This window comes from Panulirus ornatus, chromosome 17 (genome assembly GCF_036320965.1).
Source record: "Panulirus ornatus isolate Po-2019 chromosome 17, ASM3632096v1, whole genome shotgun sequence".
In the NCBI taxonomy this organism is placed as follows: Eukaryota; Metazoa; Arthropoda; class Malacostraca; order Decapoda; family Palinuridae; genus Panulirus; species Panulirus ornatus.
Genome location: NC_092240.1, coordinates 1,847,501 through 1,872,615, shown reverse-complemented (window position 1 = coordinate 1,872,615; position 25,115 = coordinate 1,847,501). Strand labels below are relative to the sequence as shown.

At 43.3% G+C, this 25,115-nt stretch overlaps 1 protein-coding gene across 5 annotated transcripts in view; it reads left to right on the top strand.

The window, feature by feature from the left end:
- Window positions 1–25,115, top strand: part of LOC139754499 (serine/threonine-protein kinase SBK1-like) — a 110,038-nt gene that overhangs the window by 62,114 nt on the left and 22,809 nt on the right. Inside the window, exons 1-2 of one of the 5 annotated variants that reach the window (XM_071671776.1) lie at window positions 7,563–7,605; window positions 8,187–8,629. The exons of the other annotated variants lie outside the window; for them this stretch is intronic. Of the exons in view, the coding sequence (XP_071527877.1) occupies window positions 8,510–8,629 (120 nt within the window). The 5' untranslated portion in view covers window positions 7,563–7,605; window positions 8,187–8,509. Of the gene's footprint in view, window positions 1–7,562; window positions 7,606–8,186; window positions 8,630–25,115 lie in introns of those variants that run through there. 5 annotated transcript variants of the gene reach the window in all.

The following is a 25,115-nucleotide window of genomic DNA, read 5'->3' as shown; positions in this document are numbered from 1 at the left end:
AAGTCTCATCAAGACTCCATAACCTGTGACGTGGCCCTTAAGGGTCAATTCAGAGGCTAAACCATCATACCGAATGGTCGTACCGTCATAGATAAGGGTTACACCGTCCTTCCCAAGGGTCGTACCGTCGTGTTGAATGATCAAACTCTCGTGCTTACGGGTCGTTTTGTTATGTTCAAGTGGTTCAGACTTGTATCCGCCCGTGTGTCACTGTTGTCTCCCTGAACTGCCCCGGGAGAACCACTTGTAGGCGGGTTATGTTTACATCTGTGTCGCCACCAACCCTGAGTCAGGTGGAGGAGTGCACGTACGGTTGTGTGGTTTACGGTGGAGGGTGTGACGTGGAGGACGTGAAGGTGTAGTGGACCCGTCTAACTTCCTGACATATAGAGGCTTCTGACACCCTTGTGTAACGAAGGTAGGATGATAGACAAAAAAAGAAAATGACATTTTCTGAAAATATAGAAATAACCAACAAATCAACACGTGAGACAGTTTTATTCATGATGATGAAACATATTGTACGTTTCAGTTATCATCAGATTTAAAACGACATAAACAGTCTTGTGGTGTTACCTTGAGTCTGGTTCCTGGTGCCTACCTCAACACCTGAGGTGTTAGCGCGATCAAAGCAGCGCGCGGGATACCGTACGCCAAAAACAATAACAAGAAAAAATGATCAGGCCATCGTACTGCTTACGTACACGCTGGGGATTGATTAATGTGAACTAGAATATTTGAGGTGATGTGTGCGATGCTTCTCCGTCACTGGGAACTCTAGTGAGGAGGAACATTAGTGCGGGGTGTGTGGTGTTGGCTATTTGGGATAAGGTTTTCCCAGAACACACACACACACACACAGGGGAAGGTTATTGATTTTGGTGTAACTGGAGCCAAGGCTGGTGACACACTGACCTGGAAATGATCAGGTAATTATTTATTGTATAATCGTCTTTACTCCCTGTGACGTCATATATAGTTGCAAGTAATTTTTCTGTTTGTATATAGTCAAGGCTTCGTTTACGTTATATTAAAGATAAGAAAGTACTTAATGATATTGAATTATGTCCGTCGTAGACTGTTTAAAAAAATTTTAGATAACATTTCATTTATAAACAATTACAAGGTTAGAAATAAACGGTAAACAGATTATCATAGTTTGTCTCGTCCGTCTTAGCTCGTTAGAAAGTTTGCCACTAAGAATGAAAATCAGAGACGACAAAATCCCTGTCCTTGAGCAGCCATCCGGCGCTGGCACTGCCCTACAGACTCTCAGGCTCGGGAGATCCATTTCTTAGGTTAGACCAAACCTCGCAGACACACGCAGTTGACTGGTTAGTGATACACATGCACGCATGTGTGTGTGTGTGTGCGCGCGCGCGATGAAATCCCTTTAATTACGAACTCGATACACGACAGGAAGAAAAAATAAAATCCCTCTAGGGGAGATCTAAGGTCACTCCATATATTGGATATAGGCACAGGATTGGGCAAGACTCCTAGCTCCTCCCACCGTTCTATCGATCAGTGTAAGGAAGGATAGATCAGGATCTCTCTCCTCCATACATCTTCACATCGTCCGAGCAATACCTACCCTGCTCGAAGTTGATTCAATAACGAGGAGTGAGAGGCTCTCTATCAGCTGATATGAACGAATCAAGAGCATGAGTGGCGACTGCTGACCCTTACAACCAATCATCTACAGCTAATAAAGGCAATGACGTGATATGACCTAGCATTGGTGGAACACGTCGTGGACATGATGTGTGTACATGACGAGGCAAGATTTACTGTAGAGAAACATGACATGACTTTGATGAGACGTGACATGGCTGTAATATGACCCAGCTGTTATAAGACATGACCATGCTGATGACACGTGACATGGCTGTCATAAGACAATGACTTGGCTCTGATAAGACATGACCTGCCTGTTATAAGACATGACCATGCTGATGAGACGTGACATGGCTGTGACGACACAGGACCTAGTTCTAAAAAATCTGTAGCTACCGACAAGAGCGGAGAAAATATGTCATCATGATGAGCGAGCACACTGGGTGATTTTCTCTGCTGTTTCTATATGATCAACATCCAAGGTGGAGGAAGGAAATATATGGAAAAAGAAACAGATTCCATGTTGGAGAAAGATCGAAACTGAAAACATAAAGGATTGCCCACCAGGCCTATATGAACCAGCATCTGATTAAGACCTGTAACAAAAGCATTAATTGGTGAGTCTGCAGGAGTGAATGCCTCCTGCCTACATATCTTGGCACTCTGGGCACAGGAGGTGTGAGTGCCTGTGGACCGGACCATCGCCCCTTGGCACTAAGACTAGTCTGGCACTGTGATGCCTGCCTGGTCTTCCCTAGTGGCAGTATGGTACAACACGTTTCACACGAAATTGCCAATCAAGAAGCCGGATCCTTTAGGCTCCATTCTCTCCACACAGGCTTCACTCGGTGTTTTAATCGCTGCTCTCCCACGTTCTGCTCTCCCACGTTGTCAGCATTTCCCCTTTGATTTTTACGTTCTATTCTTGTTTTTATTGTTGTTTTCTGATGTTTAAGTTGTACCAACGGTCGCTATGGAATCTACTTTTTCGAACCAAATCTACCACTTATATCCTTCCTAAGACCACATTCCTGTCATCTTAGGTTTAGTAAAACTTTTCTAAATTCAAAGTATGCTACTTTGTGATTATGATCAGCAGAACAATAAGATGTACTTTTAACATGAAAGATTATTCCTCTTAGAAATATTTCCACTTATCATTCTCATTACATTACAATCACTAATACGAGTACCATTAAGATAAGTCGTTTTTCATTATCATCTCATATTATCATTTTCATTGAACTATCATTATTATTATTAAAAGTAGGTACAGTCCGTTGTACTGATGAGAACATGTAACAAAAGTATTAGTGTCTCAACGCTCACAGTAAAATGCAGTTCAATCTCTTCTTCTATTAGCAAGTGTCTTGTACTCCTACTGACCTGTGGCTAATGAGATAAAGTCGTGATAAAGCGTTAGATTTCATACATCAGCCGCAGGAAGGTTAGGTGACACCCAGGGAAGGTGGGTAGTCAGGGCACGGGGTACATGTTGGTCAGGCGAGAAGCGGGTGGAACATCGTGGTCATGTTCGTGTTCAGCCATATAATGATTCAAGACATATTTATGATCGAGACCGTCTTCACAAGGAAGACAAACTCTCGATATTCGAAACAGCAGCAATGAGGAGAGTGAGGTACTAGTGGTACGACAACCTGGGGTACTAGGCAGGGAGCTAACACCAGGGACCTGGCGGCCAGTACTAGGCAGGGAGCTAACACCAGGCACCTGGTGGCCAGTACTAGGCAGGGAGCTAACACCAGGCACCTGGTGGCCAGTACTAGGCAGGGAGCTAACACCAGGCACCTGGTGGCCAGTACTAGGCAGGGAGCTAACACCAGGCACCTGGTGGCCATTGTCCCCTTATCGGCCAGTAAGGCTGGGGTTGTGGACCCAAGTTCCGCAAAATCCATCTCCATAGTCAATCCGCGACGCACGTGACCTGTGGTGGTGACCGAGTCAGTCTTGTTCCACGTGACCTGTGGTAGTATCTAGCTCAGGTCAGTATCTACATGTTAGAAACACGTGAAGAAACATTGTACTCCGTTGGTGACAGAATCATGGATTGACCTAAGAAGCTAATTGATGAAACTGATAAAAGAAAAAGTTGTATGATAAAGAAATGATGGAATAAGACTACATATACTGACTGGCTTACCAGCTCATTCAGACTTGCCAGGTCATGCAGACTTGACCATAACTGTGGCTCGGTTATGAGCAGAATGGACCCAGTCAGGTGTCCTCCTCGTGAATATGAAGTGCATTAGTGACAGTGATGTGAATATGATGGCATGAAGGACGAGTGTGATGTTAGTACCAGCAAACCAGCCGCTACGAGAACACAGGAGTTTGAGAACCAAGATAAGAGAGGTTGTAATATGAATTTTAATACTTCGAAGAGACATATTTCCCATCTATTTAAAAACTGTTGAAAAGTGAATCGACAAATTATTCTTAAAAAAACTTGAAACTTTGAGAAGTATGGAGAATGAAGATAAGAAATATTACCTGCAATTTTTAGTATCATTCTCAGAAAAATGAATTTCCTTCAGAACCTCACTATGAGTATCATTTTCATGTTAGATACAAAGCTGGGGTTAAACTATCGTTTGGTCGTCTATAACATTTTTAATTAAGCTGTGAAATGAAGACAATTTCGAAATATCTGATGATTTGCATCGTATTTATTGAGTATCTATCGGTAACTGAGAGCATTATGATATATCTCCCATGATTACATCAAGTATAAAAGTGTTTGAATATATTTCAATTTTGCAACGAAAGTGTTTGAGGTGAAAAACCCCCTGAACTATTACCTGGAATTTTTGGTATTATTCTAAGAAAAAATAGATTTCATTCAAAGCCTCATTATAAGTACATATCATTATTCATGCTGAATACAAATCTGTGGTTAAAATATCGTTTTGTCGTCTATGAAATCTTTAATTAAGAAGAGAGATAAAGATAATTTTAGAAAATCTGGTCATTTACATCGTATTTACTAGGCATTTATCGGTAACTGAGAGCATTATGATATATTTTCCATGATTACATGAAGTATAGAAGTGTTTGAATATCATATGTTTCAAATTTTAATAAAATGTTTTTTGAGCTGAAATACCACCCTATTGCTGACGTCACTGTCTGCCTTGGCCCTACCCTCAGCCATGGACGCATGACAGGTTTTCCATCTTGGTGATGGATAGTTCATGGTTCCCTCTGTAAAGTGTGTGTGTGTGTGTGTGTGTGTGTGTGTGTGTGTGTGCATTTGGTATCCCGTTTGGAAGACGTATCCAGCATCAACAAATGGGCACAGGCAGTTACAGCAAACAAGTTGGTTTGTTGTATTTAATGGTCAGACCTGACGTTTTCGGCTCTCAGCGTCCGTAGTCGGTATATGAACAATAATCTACAGCATATAACTTTGTCTAAGATTTACGAAATATACGCTAAAGTTAACACACTTTCTTCTCATGAAATAGATAATATATATAGGAATATATTTATGGATTAAACGTACAGTAAATGTAAGATGTTAGAACTGTACAGAAAGCAGCTAGGAATTAACTGAATTATTCATAGGTATTCCCCTGGTCACTAAACCTTCCATGGGTGCTAACTACTTACTAGAATCATGTGTGCAATTCTCTGAACTTAAGGAACTTGTAGAAAGTTCAGCGGAATCCTAGGAGCATAATGAGTTTGAAAGCCACGTCTTTCTTCATTCCTTCATATATTTGTGTCTTCATATATTTGTGTCTTCATATATTTGTGTCTTCATATATTTGTGTCTTCATATATTTGTGTCTTCATATTGTAAAAATGGATACAACAATCGATAAACCATACTATTCAAAATAACTAGGTAAGATTCCAAAACAGTTTATATGATTATGAAAAACTGCGAAAGAACTATAACAAAAATTCTTTGACATTAATGATAAACTATTACCTCCACGTATGGAGTCTTGTCGTATATGTAAGTTCGAAAGTGCTGATTGGTACTGAGTAATAAAGAGAAAATAAGAAAGGAAAACAAAAAGTTTTAACCTTACTGCAATTTCTTATTTGCGTTATCTATGATTCTGATCTATAAACATGTATGCAAATTCAGTCATACAAATCAGTACATTTATTAATATACGATTCCTTGACGCCAACCAGCTCCTGGCGATGGGCCTATTGTTCAGAGGTTTTCATCCCTTAATCTACTTACGTCTCATAATAGTCAATAAAAACTTTTGGCAGATCTTGTTATCCCTCCCACGTCTGATGTTGGCTGGTCCACCTAGCGGGGTGGTCAACACTCACTGGGAATCCCACTATGAAGGACCAAACCTTGAATCACTTGTATACAAACTCCCTTCCTTCCTTCCTGCACACTTACTGAGTTGTGTGTATTTCCTCAGCTCCATACAAACTCCCTTCCTTCCTTCCTGCACACTTACTGAGTTGTGTGTATTTCCTCAGCTCCATACAAACTCCCTTCCTTCCTTCCTGCACACTTACTGAGTTGTGTGTATTTCCTCAGCTCCATACAAACTCCCTTCCTTCCTTCCTGCACACTTACTGAGTTGTGTGTATTTCCTCAGCTCCATACAAACTCCCTTCCTTCCTTCCTGCACACTTACTGAGTTGTGTGTATTTCCTCAGCTCCTACAAATAATCATTCAATGCCAGACATCTGCCAGCGATATCAAGGATACAGAGGACGTTGTTATAGGTGTGGCGCACTGACTGGTGGACTCGCCTCGTGACCTAGAGTACCCATGATCGAAACTGCAGTAAAGGGATATTGACGAATTGATATCTGATAACGAGTGCAGGAATCAGGTTTACGTGCTATGTAACAGACAGAAACATCCTAAGATCCTGATATCCATTTAATGAAGGATATCGACCATTCAGTTCCCGGGGCGTTCCATACTGTAGGCAAACATGGATTAGGTGGTAGGATGTCCTGCACACTTGGCTGGCCAGGCAGTAGAGAGGTGTACGTCAGGGAAGTAACACACACACACACGAATGCTGCCAAACTACAGGAAACAAATCAATAGTTTAGTGAGGAAGGAATGTATGGAAGGAATGTAAATGGTTGCCATTTACTTGTGCCACTTTTTTTTCATAAGTGACAATGTTGATTATACAAGAAAATTTGTTGACGCTCTCCAGAAATTGATAAATTTGTGACACGAGTGAGAGAAAAAAAGTGAAAACTTTCACTAAAAAGTGAGACTAGATCTGACTTGGTGCGATACGTGTAAATGAAATTTTTGTTCAGTGTTTGTACAGTCCCGTTACGTGATCTCAGACTTCCTTACATTTCTAAACGTTCTGTGTATGTTTACTACGGCCACCTGGTGGTGTGAGGTGGAAGCTCTGATTGATCTAGACCACACCTGATGGATTAGCTTCAACACTCGCCCGTATGAAGGTGTTCACATTGATCTGTTGCCTGGTTGGTTCTCCGTACTGAAGCGGGAGGTAGTGACGAGTATTTTCAAAGTTTAATGTTTGTCTGAAATCATGTGCGTGTGTGTATGTGTGTTTGATAAGCATACATACAAACATGCGATGAGAGAGAGAGAGAGAGAGAGAGAGAGAGAGAGAGAGAGAGAGAGAGAGAGAGAGAGAGAGAGAGAGAGAGAGAAGAATGAATGGGAGAGAAATAGGAAGGAAGTAAGGGCACTAAAAAAAAGAAAGGAAAACAAGACGAGGCTAAGACTTGGCATGCAGTTTGGCTGTGAACACCAACAGTTTTCTTGCAGCCATTATGTGCATACTTGGCTAATATTGTCACATCGGAAGACTCACTGCGCATGCTCCTCCCGACCACCAATCAGAAGAGGTGACAACACTTGGGGTTGACCAATCAGCTTTTGGGTATTTTAGGGTTGTATCTTGCTTAGGTATTAATACTATTGTACACTGGAGACACCCTCCAGTACCCCATCTTCTCGGTGGTCAGAGTGTGTGTGTGTTCAAGTAATGCCTCTCCTACGTACTTAGTCACCGGGGAATCCTATTGGTGCGCGGGAGTGAACCCGTGAGGTCACATGACCTGACCGTTCACAAGGAGTGATTGTAGTGTACAAAAAGATTCCCCAGCCACAGATTTAGTTTCCTGTTTCTTAAGGATTTCTTTGATGAAATCCTCATGTGTGAGCCATCATGGTTTAATCCTCTGTACAACTCGGCACAGGAGCCCTTGTTTATGTGTTGTATACGAAGGTGAGAAGCTCAGGAGGTGTTTTATTCTAGTACGATGGCGGGATATGTACGTGACCTCGCTGATCTTTCATGATCATTTCCGGGAGGGCATTGCACGTAAGCTGACCTCTTGATCCACCCCTACCGGAAAACGCGGGCTGCTTCTTTCATGTGGTCCAGGAGACTTGTTCATCAGGCAGCGCGACACTCTACCCTGAACCACAAGGGAAACTGATGAGTTGAGATAAGGATAAGATACTTCATGGAAACCGAACGATACGACAACAGTCGCTTTTCTTTCTTTCTTCAGTGACTTCGTTTATCACTTCAGTAAAGATACATGACTTGTCTTTCAGGTTCTCTGTTCTCGCAAAGTAGATAAATCTTGCGGTAGTTACCAAGACTCTGTGGTCTGTTCCGCTACGTCCTCGTCTGAAACTCTCTCACTGCAGAAGTGGAACATCAGATGGATCTCTGTTGCTTATGTTCCTTCTATACCCAAAGATCTGGTGTCGTCTGTAATCCCACGGTTCCTCAGGACACGCCACTGTAAGCCTTCTGTAAGAAACAGGAAATACATGTTAGCCAGAAGGAATTTGTGTACTGTTCGAGGCGGATAATGAAGTTCAACATTTGGCCAAACCATTAGCTCCAGAGGCGAGCTTCGACCCCCTGTTCTATGAACCTGCTGACCACCCGTCGCTTCAACCCATGGGCGCTACTGCGATTCCGACGGCGCCCCAGGAGGCGAAAGCCCGCGCCCACGCCAGTCACGCCCAAGTCTACGCTGAACAGGAAGGTAGGAAGAGAGGATCGTGCACCAGGTCTCGTCTTAGCTTTCCACCTGGGTTGTGGTGGATGATGGAGCGAGTGGATGTTGTGGCGTGGAACTGCTTACGGGAGTGTCACACTTGCACACTTAGTGATACACATATACTCGCATATACAGAAAATGAACACAATGACACAAACACACAAGAAGATGTTGGGTGTTTATGCGATGAATACATATACATTATCTATAAACAGACAAGAGAGGACATGAAAACAAACGTGCACACACATACAAACATACAGAAACACAGTACATACACATACAGACAAAAGGAACACATGCATACACATGCGCTCACTTTTCACTCACACACGTACACACATATTTACATATCTACACACACTGGCATATGTACACACATAAGCAAACGAAAGCACACACCACACACACACACACACACACACACACACACACACACACAAACAAACAAAGCTAGATGCTATAATTTTTCCCACCTTGGAAGAAAGAAGAGTGAGGAGTGACTTAATCACAATCTCAAGTTTTTAAAAGCTAGATGAAGTGAACAGTGAGTAGTTTATCGAGTGATTTAGGGATATAACACCACAGAATATAATATGTAGCTGAACAAGAAACCTGCGGTGGATGAATGGAATAAGTGAAGACATAGATGCAAACGGTATGAAGACTTTTTAAATTCTGTATGGTAGGAAATGTTTGAGAGATGGAACCCCACGATCATAAAACTCCCTCCCCTTACAGTATGAATAGGCAAATACACACAATGACAAACAAATCAATGTGAATGAATATACAAATAGCTTCACACACACACACACACACACATATATATCTACACTGATACAACATAGCACACATATACATATAATCACAAACACAGATGCAAACACATGTATATAACAAATACACACACCTAGACACAAAAGTATAATTATGTGTTTTCTGTTTGTGTGTCTGTATGTGTATACATGTGTAGACTAGGAGCAAATCTTCGTGCAGACGGGTTTATGTAACAGACCGCATTTGTCCTTACCTGTAATGTTACATTTCTCCAACCAACCATGTTGGAGTTTTGGAAGGGCTCGAAGTACCTTTACTGGTTTTCTGTTGCCTTAGTCTATTCCTGCAAAAGATACTCAGAGGATGTGTTGATAGATCTTATTGTGTGATCAAAGCAAGAAAAATTTACTCTAAACTCGTTTTTGAAAGGAATGTAAGGGTAGCAAGATAACTGTGTCTACAAGAATGGAACATAAATATTAGGTACGTGCATCAGGAAAATGGGAGATGCTTTATCTACATGACTTCCTCGTACTTAGTCTCAAGGTTGGCAACTCTGACGTCGATAGACGGTGAATGGAAATAGACAATGGCAGGGGGACTGAAGTCAGTGGCAGGTGCTGCTTGGCACCCTTGGAGTTTGGCATGTGTGTTGTGTACTGAGGTGTGGGTGGTGGTGCATGGCCAGGGTGTGGGATGTCTTGAGGTCGGGCTGCCTGGCACAGCACAGGGGAAGGGCGCCTGGTATAACACAGTCTGAGAAGTGCCTAGCACACAGCAGGCAGTGGAGGGGGGGCCTAGCACACAACAGGTGGAGGAGGGGGTGTCTGGCACACAACAGGTGGAGGAGGGGGTGTCTGGCACACAACAGGTGGAGGAGGGGGGTGTCTGGCACACAACAGGTGGAGGAGGGGGTGTCTGGCACACAACAGGTGGAGGAGGGGTGTCTGGCACACAACAGGTGGAGGAGGGGGTGTCTGGCACACAACACGCAGCCATCTTGTAGATTAATGTCAAATGATTATGCCATCTGGTGCCTGATGGCCTCCCATCTGGGCCATGAATGGTTGACACTCTGGGTTTTGCTTGTCCTATCTGGTGGTTCATGAATCTGTCATGTCTGGGTCATGCGTCCCCAGTCCTCAGAGTACACCGGGTCTTATCATCACCTGTTTGATGGACCCCTCTCGCTTGCGTCATGCGAGCTCGGTCCTCGTAACACACAAATGACGTCTGCAGGTGTTGTGCTCTGCTGCCTGGTTGTGTGTCACGAGTCGTATTGTATAACTTTCTGTTGCTTCATATTGTTCAAGGTTGAACGCCTTCTTCACAACTACTGAGTAGCTGCCATATCTATGAGCGTAAAGAAGTATAAACTTGGCATGGCACTGCTGTAGCTACATTGAGCCCAAGCGAGTGTGAGGAGGAGGACGAGGCGGCTGCAGCTCACCTCCTGCACCTGCCAAGTGCAGTTCGTGGACTGGTGCTTCCTTGTGGCGTCTGATCATATTTCGGACATCAATGATCAGATGGAGTCCCTCGCCATATTAAGGCGCGGAATATCGTTGGTTTCTGCTCTGTATTTATCGGTTCCTCGTCTTCCCAGGTTTGTGCTACGATCATCTTCCTCTCCAAGTTTCTCTGTGAATTTCTCGCTTGTTGTTGTTGCCAGAGGAACGAATGTAGAAATTCTTCGAGAGATTCTTCTATGCCGATTTAGTTGGTTCTTGAGTGATGGTTTTCTTGATTGAATTGCTGCGTCTTATTTAGAATTCATGAGTTAGTGCTATTTAGTTTCGTACAATCATACCTTTTATCTTAGAATTCAATGTAGAGAAACAGCCTATGGGTAAATGATGAACTTATGAATTATAGCGCGTAATGGGCGGGTGAAATGTGATGCGACCCGCATAATAACGTGTATCAAAGCGACCAGTCGAGCGCTGGGCTGCCATACGAAAGCCTCTCAATAAAAGCTGATGGTGAACACAGTCTTAAAAAAGCTTTCATACAGCAGTCCAGGTCTGGTGCCTCGAAAGCGTCGATGTTTCTTGCAACCTTCATTACCGACCTACACACAACAGCCTCACCTTATGAACACATCATCGCCGCTGAAAGGCCATAGAAACATCTATATAGATAAAGCCCAGCACTTCTTTTTTTCATATCTATTTTCAGGAGAGGCAAACGAGGGCGAGAGAGACCACACGTTAAGGGCTGGGGAGGGAAAATATCTTTTTATCTCTTTATTCGAGGGTTGAAGTCCCGCCCCTTGGCTGGAGGAGAGGCCACACCTGCCGAGTGTGGGCAGCTGTCATGGCTCGGGGTAGGTAGCCAGGCTTAGTTATGACGGGGGAGGGGAGACTGTACAGTTAGAGAGGGGGAGTTATACTGGGGAAGATAGGGGGAATTATATTGGGGAGGTTGAGTTCAGTTGGGAAAGGGAGGATTGACTGGTGATGTTGGCCCAGAAGAGGATGGGGACTTTTACCGCGTAGGGGAGGGGAGTAATGCTGGGGAGGGGAGTAATGCTGGGGAGGAAAGAATATGTTACGTGTGGTGTGAGGACCCAGGTCGTGAAGCACTCCGGCCCACCTGCTGGACTACCATCGGGGAAAATGTAATTTCTAAGAAAATTAAGTGTGTATCATATCTCCCGGGGTGTGTACTAGGGTCACTGGGGCTGGCGACGTCCAGCTCAAATACCAGTGTGTTCTCAAAGCTTCAGGAACATCGTTCAGCACTCTTGGAGACGGGCAGGCCAGTCTGCGTTACGAGAGGGAAGTCATTAGCCTCGCCCTTGACTCGTATAGACCTAGCGGAGGAGTGACTAGGACTTAGGGTGGGTGGGGGGTGTCTGGGAATTGGGGTGAGTGACGACGTAAGACTAAGGTTGTGATGGAGGTTAAGAGCCCCGTCGTGTCGTGGAGGAGGAAGAGGTAACGACACTTCATATAACATCATCAACAGCCAGGCGAGGCAGCCCTGAACACATGCACAGCTCAAGTTGTTTTGACTGGATAAAAGGTGCTTGATGCCTTGCCAAAACATGTGTGTGTGTGTGTGTGTGTGTGTGTGTGAGTGAGTGATACCATATCGACAATCACCTGTTCGTGCACATGGAGAGCACCGGTTTCGTTCCGGAACATCGTACTTCTGTAATGAAGATCCCAGACCTTACTGCGTCATTGCTCTGTCATTGCCACACACCCACGACCCTGTTGTTCTATAACCGAGTCTTCATGATCTTCATGACACTGCCGCCGTCAAGGTTCCTGTTATGGTCTCTGTTTACTCAATTCTTTTGGATTCTAATAAACTGGTGTACATGAATATCATCTTGGCCACGAGGATTATAGAGATAGGTACAATGTCTCCCGTTATCCTTCAATATGAATTGATTGAGGATTTCACTCCACTTCTCTAAGTTCATTTTGATTAATTCTGACATCATTTTCTTCACACTCTTATGGACCTTTTTCTTCTCTGGGTTTCACGTATTTATCTTATGTGAAGACCTAGACTGATGATCCTTATGAGCATGACCTTAATAACATGCGAACAAGGTGTCTAAGGTGTTTACATGTTCCTTGAGCACACATAATGATAACCATCAGATCTATGTACGGGTCCAGCTCCTCTCTCTATTCCTGAACCTCGCTAACCGTCATATGGATTTTGTTACTTGTTTTCTCTTTCAGTATATCAGCGTCATCTCAGAACCCTCAGACTTATCCAGACTTCCTCTTCCTTCTTTGATTACTTCTCCAGGACACCCTCTCTCACACCTTTACCGTTGATAACGTTATAGTCTTCAGTAACCTTCTGTGTGGTTCCTCCTTTCTTACCACACACACACACACACACACACACACACACACACACACACATCATACGTAAATTCAGGAGGTTATATGATAGAGAATCTTCAAGAGATGGGTCCTCAGGAGTGTAAAACTCCCTCCCCACACATTAATAGGTAATTACGAATAGGTTATCATGCAAACGCGTTCACTCCTCCCAAAGACGTACAGACAGGTTCATCTGACAGTGCCATTCTATTTCCACGTTAGTATGGAAACATATGAGATTAAGCCTTCTGACTTGCCATCCCACGCTCTCGCCAGAAATAACGCTATGAATCGGCATCAAATGACCTGCGTCTAAACTCTGCCATCTACCCACGACGGAGGGGAGTCACATCTGCCTTTCATAGCTCCCTCACACCTCCTCCTCCTTCACTGTCCTCCTCCCTCACCATCCTCATCCCTCACCGCCCTCCTGCAGGCTAAATATAAGTTAAAGCCTCATTACCTCGCCTCTCCACTATCAGCTTCTCTGATACGCGCCATGAGGGCGCTCAGCCATCATGCTGCCTCCAATAAGCGTATTGAGAAGAGAAGATACCGGGCCTGAAATAGCCGATACAGGACTGTGGTAGAGCCGACCCAACACCAGGCTGGTCGCTGGTGCTGGTAGGAGCGGTGTGGTATAAGCGACCGCTGCTGGTCTGGTCAATATGGATCTGTTTGCAGAAAATCTTTCGTTGGTAAAGCGTCCATGAGTGTACATGTCCACGTGTATAGGTGAACTTAGACGTGTGAGCTTTTGTTATTTCTGAGTGTGTGTGTATCACTGGAATTACTTATCTGAATGTGCTGGGAGACAGTTCTACACTCGTGGGATCCCATGTCTTAAGCTTTTTCCTCATATCTTATAACGTTTTAAACCTATGTATGCTGACCACATTTACATGTTATCTATTCAGTTTATTCCATTGTTCTACTACTTTGGCGTTGTTATAGACAAGTACTTCTTGTCATCTACTCAAACAAGTTTTCTCTTTAATTTCATGTTATGATCTGAGGTTGTTTTGACCTTGTATCTTTCAACGAACTTCACTGTTGTCTTGATCAATCTTAAAGGTTGTGATCAAAGCACACCTTACTCTTCTCTCTCCTACAGAGGGGGAGGGAGGTGTTTATGTCCCTAACCATCTAATGTAGGTCAACTCTCTTAATTCTAGTATTTTTTGTTGCCCTCCTCTGGACCTTATCTATTAGTTGTTTGTGGTTCCTCAAATGCTCTGATTAAACTTGGGAAACATGATTCCATTTTAGCTTGATGTAGGATGTGGACAGCTCACTGACCATTTTCTTATCTACATACTTGAATGCCGCTGTACCACTTGCTGGAAGACTATACTGTTATCCTGACGTGGGACTCTGGCAGCACATAAAGGGGCAATATGTACTCTCCTGTCCCTGTTAAACCAAATTTCCTGTAGCTTATTTCCTGCTCGACAATATTCACATCGAGGCCTTCTTCCATTACATCTCATCTTCATTATTTAGTATTCATTCGAGCTGGATTTTGTTAAACGTGTCACATCAAGTTTGAAGCTTCAGCTTTGGAAGGTGTTTACGTCTCCTTGCAGGTTATGTAATGCCTCCTGGCATCATCATACACACATACATTACGGTATATTCTGACCAGGAGGACCAACGGTCCCTGAACTGAATCTTGCTAGCAGTACTCTTGTGGATGCTTCTCTCTCTCTCTCTCTCTCTCTCTCTCTCTCTCTCTCTCTCTCTCTCTCTCTCTCTCTCTCTCTGTATATATATATATATATATATATATATATATATATATATATATATATATATATCGTCAGTAGACATATGAACAAGCATACATCCTCCTGTGTTATTTTCTTCCCTTTTTCTGGTTCTCACAAGGTCAACATCGTTTTCTAAAACCTTCAAGAAAATGGGTATTTATCAGGGACAACCCCAGCACTTACTGGTGCCACTCAACATGCCTGACAGGGTTTTAGAATCATGGTCATTCCTGACCACTTCGTTCACCATTTAATATGATTATGAACCATATGAATGCAAAAATAATTCTTTTTATTGGTATAGGATATCTTTTGATGTTATTACCTTAAGCATGGATGCATATCTTTCCTTTATCGTCCTTACCTATATGTACCGCCAGGGAACAAAGTTCTGTACTCATAAGGCTCCATCGCTTGACCTTTCTCTAATATCTTACAAACGTGTGTGTGTGTGTATCTGTGTGCATGTGTGTGTGGAGAGAGAGAGAGAGAGAGAGAGAGAGAGAGAGAGAGAGAGAGAGAGAGAGAGAGAGAGAGAGAGATCTATACTAATGGACCCTCACTCCTTGGTCTTTCTATACCATCAAGACAACTTTTAACCCTACGTAGGATGCTTGCTAACACAATCTCTTTGCTTGGCCTATTCTGACCATCCATCACCCTCGCACTGAACGAGTACATCTAGTACATCCCTGAACAGTTTCTGTTCGTAGCCTCTGTTGCTGTGGCTCGTGAGGAACTATTTACTGTCTACGTCATTCAGCTGATCTGAGAACCTAGAGGCCGTCGTCAGGCAAGGCCATCTGTCCTCCAGAGCAGAAAGCTTGTGCCCCGCAGCCTATCATCACTGCTGAGTTTGCTTGATTGAGGCACCTTCTTTCCCGCTCTTCTCTGGAACTTCTTCGTCGTATCATTGTGTCTTCTGGAGGTGTGATGACCAGACTTGAGAGACGTAATCCAGCTTCAGTCTGAAGTATCTTGTGAATACATTAGTAAACACTTATTATTCATACATTTGAATATGGTTCGAGTAAACTCACTGGAAAAATAAACACAGAAGCTCCAAGCTTTCGACTGTATTTCAAGTCTGGAGAGTCTATGTTTGTGTGTCCAGTGAGTTTACTTGTATCAGTGACTCACGTGGATATGTGATTTACTGCAAGAATTTGGATATGATTCTGATATTTGCCAGCACTCAATTTACCTTTAACAATTCTCCTGATGTAAAGCTTTGTCTACATATTAGACGCAATGTGACTCTTTTAACTCCTTTACACATCGATTTCTGCACCTTATTCCCTGCTAGGCAGAAGTCGCACCTTATCCTTCCTTCACCAAGACTCATCCTCATTACCTTGCACTTGCGCGAATAGAATTTCATCATCCATTTACCAGGCTAACTTTGGAGTTTGTCCAGATCATTCTGTAGGCTTATGCTATCGTTGTCATTCCTTGTTTTTTTCATTACCTTGGCATCATCAGCAAACGTGGTCAGTTACGTTTTTAGTCCGTCAGGCAAATCATGAATATATCACAATCGGTAGTGAACCCAAAACCCAGCTCTGCGAGACGCCATTTGTTACCTCAGCCCATTTCGAGAAAGTGCCTCTTGCTTGAGTATTTTGTTTTCTTCAGCAGACGTAATATTTATCTCTAAATTCCTTCGTTTTTCATATCCATCTGTTAATGCTCTATATATATATATATATATATATATATATATATATATATATATATTATCATTCATCTGTTAATGGCTTATCATTTCACCTCAAGCATGTTTGTCTGAGTGTGCTTACTTGCGTGTGCCTGCTTGTCTCAAGGTCTCCGTCTCTGCCTGTGTGAAGTGTTCCTCACAAAGTCTTGCATGATGAAGAGATGAATGGAAGATCACATCAGCGTCATCACCACAGTTGTGTTGGCGGGCTCCTCGTGCTGTGGTGATCCCCACATTGTTTGTCATCAGTCCCGGGCAGACGGTAATGTAATTCGAGCCCGCTTACCCAGGCTAGCTTTACACTCAACCTCCTGACCCAGTTTCAGACAGAAAATATCTCTCCCCCTCAATCATTATTTAATTCTATTTACTTCATTGCGGAAAAATTACATATTTCGAGAGCATCTGCAGAGTGATTTACTTCTAGTAGTAAAAACGAATGACGTGTGTGTACAATATCACCAAAGTGTTACCCACAAAAGTTAGTTTGAGTTTCTGTGATTCTTTAACCAGCAGAGAATTTCTCATATTTTCGAGCAGGAGACGCGGCACACAGCACCACGCAGTGTGCTGCCCATAGTCCCGACAGTTTACGTCATTCGTCTCTTTTGAGTGATAGAACAGACAGTGTGTACCTCACAGTGTACCTCACAGTGTACCTCACAGTGTACCTCACAGTGTACCTCACTGTGTACCTCACAGTGTACCTCACTGTGTACCTCACAGTGTACCTCACAGTGTACCTCACAGTGTACCTCACAGTGTACCTCACAGGGATGATTGCCCAACTGAGGTGACCCATTTAGTTAGTTAGGCTTCTTATGATTCCTAAGTAAGTCACTTATCTCGAAGTAGGTAAACTGGGCTATTTCTAAGCCTCATTTCGTACTATACTGGTCTCCTGTGGCTTTAAAGTTTACGGTACAATCAGTAGCAGGTTAATGATAGGTTCCTTCAATATGAGTAGTTCGTGAACGAGGCTATACTCATTTTCATCCATTCTGGATGACACAACCTGCCAATGGTGACCTTCCACTCGCTGATGTAACCTTAACGCAGGGGGAATCCGGTAACTCCACATTTGACCTTAAACCAGCAGAACGTTCAGAATTGCTGACATTATCCATCATCGAGCTACGATATGCGAAGCTAGAATAACACACAGACAGACAGACAAAAACCATTAAACACTTCACCTGTCATGTCAGGCGGGTATCATGATTACACTGTAAGATTCTTTGTGTGACATGAGGTCAGGTCAGGTGTCATTGTGACCCCAACTGTCTCTACGTATTGCCCTAAAACTCACTAGTTCACCATTAACTTACCAAATGTCTTTAGTTTCCCATTAGAAGAACTTCGACATCATAGTTCACCTTCATGGTGACGTGTTCACGTCGACCCAAGATATATGGCAGGATTGTATGGAACAAAGCTGAAGACTGTCGTATTTACGGAGGTGTAACAAGGTGTGAGAGGTCTCGATATACACAGAGTGATGGAGCAGCTGATGTCGATGGTGACTGAAGTGCTAGGAGGAGGTGGAGGTGAGGGAGAGGTGCAGAGTGTTGACGGAGAAATGGAGAGTGGTGAGGGAGGGAGCAATAGAGAGTGGTGAGGGAGAGGTACTTTCTTATGGATACCTATTACTTGTTTGGATAATTGGCTTACAAGTTCATAACATATGTCTGCTGCCTCCACCCACGAACACCCACACACACACACACACACACACACACACACACACACACACACACACACACACACACACACATATATATATATATATATACATATATATATATATATATATATATATATATATATATATATATATATATATATATATATATATATATATGTGGTGTGTGTGTGTGTGTGTGTGTGTGTGTGTGTGTGAGTATTCATATACTTTCCTGTTTACATCGTAATTCATCAGTGTTTATCATTTATCAACAGCGCCAGCTTCAGAGGCTGTCGTCAGCACCGGCCATCACCTGGGCTGTGTAAATTGTGTGGGGAGGGAGAGAGAAGGGAGTGGGTCTGGCACCTGGGCCTCCCCCCTGTGATGGCGCATGGAGTGGGGATCTGGCTGGGGGAGCAGGTATCCCCAAGATGAGGCCTGGCAAGGGAGAGGGCATCCCCAGCCTGAGGCCTGGCTAGGTGAGGGCGTCCCCAAGATGAGGCCTGGCTAGGTGAGGGCGTGCCCAAGATGAGGCCTGGCTAGGTGAGGGCGTCCCCAAGATGAGGCTTGGCTAGGTGAGGGCGTCCCCAAGATGAGGCTTGGCTAGGTGAGGGCGTCCCCAAGATGAGGCCTGGCTAGGTGAGGGCGTCCCCAAGATGAGGCCTGGCTAGGTGAGGGCGTCCCCAAGATGAGGCCTGGCTAGGTGAGGGCGTCCCCAAGATGAGGCCTGGCTAGGTGAGGGCGTCCCCAAGATGAGGCCTGGCTAGGTGAGGGCGTCCCCAAGATGAGGCCTGGCTAGGTGAGGGCGTCCCCAAGATGAGGCCATGGTCAGGGAGGGGACGTCCCGCTGCTGAGATCTGGCCAGGAAGAGCACGGGTGGTTTGGGTTGGGGGTAGGAGGGAGGGAGGGGGGGATGCAGGTGTCAAGTTTATCAAGGGAGTGACGGCTGCTGGGGCACCTGGTGTGGATAAGTACCTCTTAAAACATGCTGAGAGAGGAAATGGTGGAGTCTGAGCGAGAGAGAGAATGGGCGGAGGTTGGTGGTTAATATCCAGTAAATACAGGGAGCACTACACTAACCTTTACTGTCAGTCAGTCTTCAGCTCATTTTGTTCTAATACTTTACACAACTTGCACCCAGTCTGCCTGCCCACCTCTCGTACACATCCTCTCCACAAACTTTACACTAGTCGTACACAGTGATTATCATGTTTTTTCATCGATTTAATTTTGTCATTTCTGCGGGTGATTAATAACGAAACTGCTTGACATTTAGTGACACAGCTTTTTTCATATTTGACGTCCAATAACGTTTATGTTTTCTGTTCTAGATTTACTTTATGGGTCACAAACTTGATCTGGATTTATCTGCCTCTACAGCGGCCATAACTCGTTATATCTGCCTTTACACCGGCCAAAATTGGCTACATCTGGCCGTAAAGCGGCCGTATCTCGATATATCTGACTGTATGTAGGTTGGCCCAGACGTGCAGACTGCCAGGTCTGGCTCCTGAAGGTATCACACTGATAATGTCATTTGAGTGGATTTTACTCGTTTATGTCATTTCGGTTAATTCTATTTCCTATATATTACCATGTCTTATTTACCTACAATTTTTTCTGTTATGATCGTAATGATGAAAACAGTAGCCTCAAGACGTGGTCAAAAGAATGTTTCTCCTTTCATCCCTACGTTGATAATGCTAGTTCTTACCCGCCTGCATTAGATATAATGTTAATCGTGCAATACACATGTACTCATTTCCTACGCCCCACGAGTCGCTACAATCTTTATGAGGCTCATGCAGTACTCAGGAAGCCGGCCACTTCTACGACAGGCTGGACCTGGTAAGATTCGACCAGTTTAAACTAGCTGGAGGAGGTTGTAGCTGGAGGAGGAGGTTGTGAAGAGACCTTGATAGGATAACAGAGGAACGAATTGTTCGTAAGGGAACCAGTGATGATACCACACCTTCTGCGACAGACTATTGGTGCAAGGGAGATACGACCTCTGGCTACGACGTCGTAACTTCCCCCAACCTCCAAGTTGTGTGTTTATTTACGTCAGGGTTATCAACAAGCCCTCCCCATGTCATGCCTCGTGACGTCATTCGCAGCGTCAACACTAATGATGTTTATTAAAAGATCAACATTATTTTTAGACGAGTTGCCGAGAGTAGTTCGTTTTTTGTTCGTTGTGTGGCCCTTCCTACACCTGATGTGTGTTACGCATCATAAATATACACATGTGGATATACATATAACTTTTTTTCTCTACATACATGCTCGCCTCTTCCACCTTAACTAGGTAGCATCAGGTGCTGAACCTGCGAGGAACAATCCTCTTTTGTCACTCTTTATGTAGTCATGATACAGACGGGGAGGACTTCCAGCTTTCCGCTCACGCCCTTCTTACTCCTCCTTCAGACACACAGGAGATTCAGGGAAGTTTTTCCTTCCTTAACTCTGTGGACGCCTGATTAGCTCTCTGTCTCTCCTCTTTATATATATATATATATATATATATATATATATATATATATATATATATATATATATATATATACATACATGTTTATATATATGTATAATATATATATGATTTATCGATTACACTTAGTCGCTGTCTCCCGCATTAGCGAGGTAGCACAAGGAAGCAGACGAAAGAATGGCCCAACACACCCACAAACACATGTATATACATAAACTCCCACACACGCACATATACATACCTATACATCTCCACATACATATACATACACAGATATATACATATATACACATATACATATTCATACTTGCTGCCTTTATCCATTTTCGTCGCCACCCCACCACACGGGAAATAGCATCCCCCCCCCCCCCCCCCGCGCGCGAGGTAGCGCTAGGAAAAGACAACAAAGGCTACATTCGTTCACACTCAGTCAATAGCTGTCATGTGTAATGCACCGAAACCACAGCTCCCTTTCCACATTCAGGCCCCACACAACTTTCCATGGTTTACCCCAGACGCTTCACATGCCCTGGTTCAATCAATTGACAGCACGTCGACCCCGGTATACTACATCGTTCCAATTCACATTATTCCTTGCATGCCTTTCACCCTCCTGCATGTTCAGGCCCCGATCGGCTCAAAATCTTTTTCACTCCATCCTTCCACCTCCAATTTAGTCTCCCACTTCTCGTTCCCTCCACCTCTGACACATATATCATCTTGGTCAATCTTTCCTCACTCATTCTCTTCATGTGACTAGACCATTTCAAAACACCCTCTTCTGCTCTCTCAACCACACTCTTTTTATTACCACACATCTCTCTTACCCTTTCATTACTTACTCGATCAAACAACCTCACACCACATATTGTCCTCAAACTTTTCATTTCCAACACATCCACCCTCCTCCGCACAACCCTATCCATCTATATATATATATATATATATATATATATATATATATATATATATATATATATATATATTATATATATTCATATTTAGATATATATATCACAGGTCTTCCTTGGCCACACGAGGGTTAAAAGACACACACACCAGACCTCTGGCGTTTTTGTGTGTGTTCCAACCCCATCATGGTGGGGGTAGCATAGACTTTAATTCATCTGGCCTATATATGTCGACCATCGCAGCCGGATAAGATTAAAGTCCGTGCTACTCCACAGAGAGGAGGTTGGGTCACACGTAAAAACGCCAGAGGTCTGGTGTGTGTGTCGTTTAACCCTCGTGTGCACAAGGTAGCCATGGGCCCTGCCAGAGGTTCAAAACCGACCAGTGGTGTATATATATAAATATATATATCATACATACCTCCAACAGCCAGGATCGAACCCTGGAGCCTTGTGCAACAGGCGGGAGCCTTACCGCTATGATCGGCCCTAATAAGGAAATGACTATTCGAATACTATGTACTCAAATACCCTTCGTCTCACGTTGGTGAACAACGGGGTCTACACCGAGCATTTCCCATCAGGCTCCAATATTCATAGCCTAGCGGTAGCGCTCCCGCCTGTTGCACAGGGGTCCTAGGTTCGATCTTGGCTGTTGGAGGTTTGTATGTTCTATGAAGGTGCGCGTTCATATGCACTTTGTTCGTATATATATATATTTTTTTTTTTTTTCAAACTATTCGCCATTTCCCGCATCAGCAAGGTAGCGTTAAGAACAGAGGACTGGGCCTCTGAGGGAACATCCTCACCTGGCCCCCTTCTCTGTTCCTTCTTTTGGAAAATTAAAAAAAAACAAGAGGGGAGGATATATATATATATATATATATATATATATATATATATATATATATATATATATATATATATATATATATATATATATACATATATATATATATATATATAATACCCTGCAACAACTTAGGATTCGAACCCAGAATATTATATCGTTATGCAAGCATAGGACTTCTTTTACTGAACTGCAGCTACGAAGCTGGGCAGCAAGCAGAGGGAGGGAGAGGAGGGTCCTTGTGAACGCTGTACTCCTTTCTGTCCTCCGCTGAGGATGATACAGATTCGTTGAAGGTGACTTCTGGCTCACGGGACTACCCCTTCCAGTCTGGACACACACACACACACACACACACACACACACACACACACACACACACACACACACTCACTCAATTATGTGGGATATGTCGAGGAATCCAGTTTGTTGGCTCTGAAGTGTAGGGTAAGTGTTCGTGGCTAACGTAGGATGGGTCGACGCCTCACATTTCAAAGCCTAAAACTTCTTTCCTCATCTTGAATATATCTTGGAAACTGCCGCAGGAGGGAAGAGTTCTGAGACTCTGGCTATGAAGGAGCGTCTTATATATCCGGTAGACTCCCTCATATATAGTTTCCAGGCTATATAGTAGGTATATGACCTCGGTGGCTTTCATGGATCTCTTTAATAACTTTATTGAAGATAAGACTTTTATTCCTTAAAGTTCATCATCAAGCGATTCCACCACAGCATTAGTTTTTGCACCAGTTCTTATAACATCAACTAACAACAGCTGAAAGTGATTAGAGTTTTCTATTATTTAGGTTTTGCGAGGTATTTATAAGGAAAATTGATTATCTGATGAGTTTTAGTACCTAGAATTGTGCCAAATCCAGCCGCTGGGAGGCCACTCACCTCCAGCGACCTCTACCCTCCAGGACCTGAAGCACTGCATGTATCACTACCATGAACCACATCATTACATCCTGATGTCGTGTGGCGAACTATGATATACAACCTCCCTCCTCCCGCCATTACTTGTGATCATTTGTTCAGTATAAGTAGTTCCCGACCCAGCGTAATGGACTGAGTGATTATAGTTTTAGATTTTTCAAACATTGGATTATGTACTGAATATCTAATCATGCCTGTAGTTTCCCTCTCACGTATAACTATCTGTCTGTCTGTCTCTCTCTCTCTCTTTATATATATATATATATATATATATATGGAAATTTAGAGCCAATGTTGTAGTTTGCAACATCTTTACAATCTTCATCTCTTGACTAAACATTCAGATGTTTCAGGTATTATCGTAACACATCAACAGTGAACTGTAAATACTGTACTGTGCTAATCACTGTCTTCGTTCAATCCTATTTGCAAAGAAAAATTGTTTGGGCATAAAAACGACAATTACAAAGTGTAAATCTGAAACAAGGAACATAACCGTTACAAATTAGAAAATAAAGAACATTGACATATTAAAATGCACAAAGCATTCTAAAAGATCTAATGTTTAAACAAAGCAGACCTCTCCTCCTGCCTTTGGGTTTCAAACAAGTGGCTGCTTGCAAACTTGTCACATACTGACACAGACACTGGTGAAGACGAGGATGGCAACTGAAGAGGGAGTGATTATCATCATACATAATTGTGGTTTTGACATAGAATCACTTCATTTTGTCTCCTTTCTCCAGACCCAAACATTCTTCAAAACACAAAAGTCCGAATTATAATTTGCAAAGTCCAGAATCTTGAAATCACTGGATTACACCAAGTTATTTTTCTCTGAATGCTTTGTATGCGTGGCATTCATGGGTTTATGTTGTCGCTTATCTTGTGGATAGAAATACCTTCAACTATAAGAAACCTTACAGGGAATACATGAAAACCTTCCACTGTAACCATACGTGGACGCGCTACATGAAAATGTATAAACTACACATGAATGTATGGACAGCAGGATATAGGTTTTGGGATCATTTCTTTAGATTTGAAAAAACTTCCTGAAACATTAGAATAGATCTTTGTTGCTATTATAGTCATCGGTGGAATAAAAGGCTCGAATAACTTGTAAAACATTTCTCTTGGGAGCATAACTCACAGATTCAAGATATGGGAATTCCATACAGAATGAATCCTTTGGTAAACCGAGTTCAGGTTTATTTTCAGATCTGCTTTTATGCAACTAAATAAACCCATATGATCTCCCCAGCTAGACGCCAACACCATCGTTAGTCTCGTCACAGCTCAACACCAACCACTGCATCAGTCATCACCTCACACACACACACACACACACACACACACACACACACACGTGCGCGCGCCTCCCATGCCAAGAGCATTACGTCGACCTGACCTGAAGTTCCCCTGGACGTGTGTGTGTGTGTGTATGACTGGGTGGCGCGTGTCTGGGTGGTGGTGGGTCCC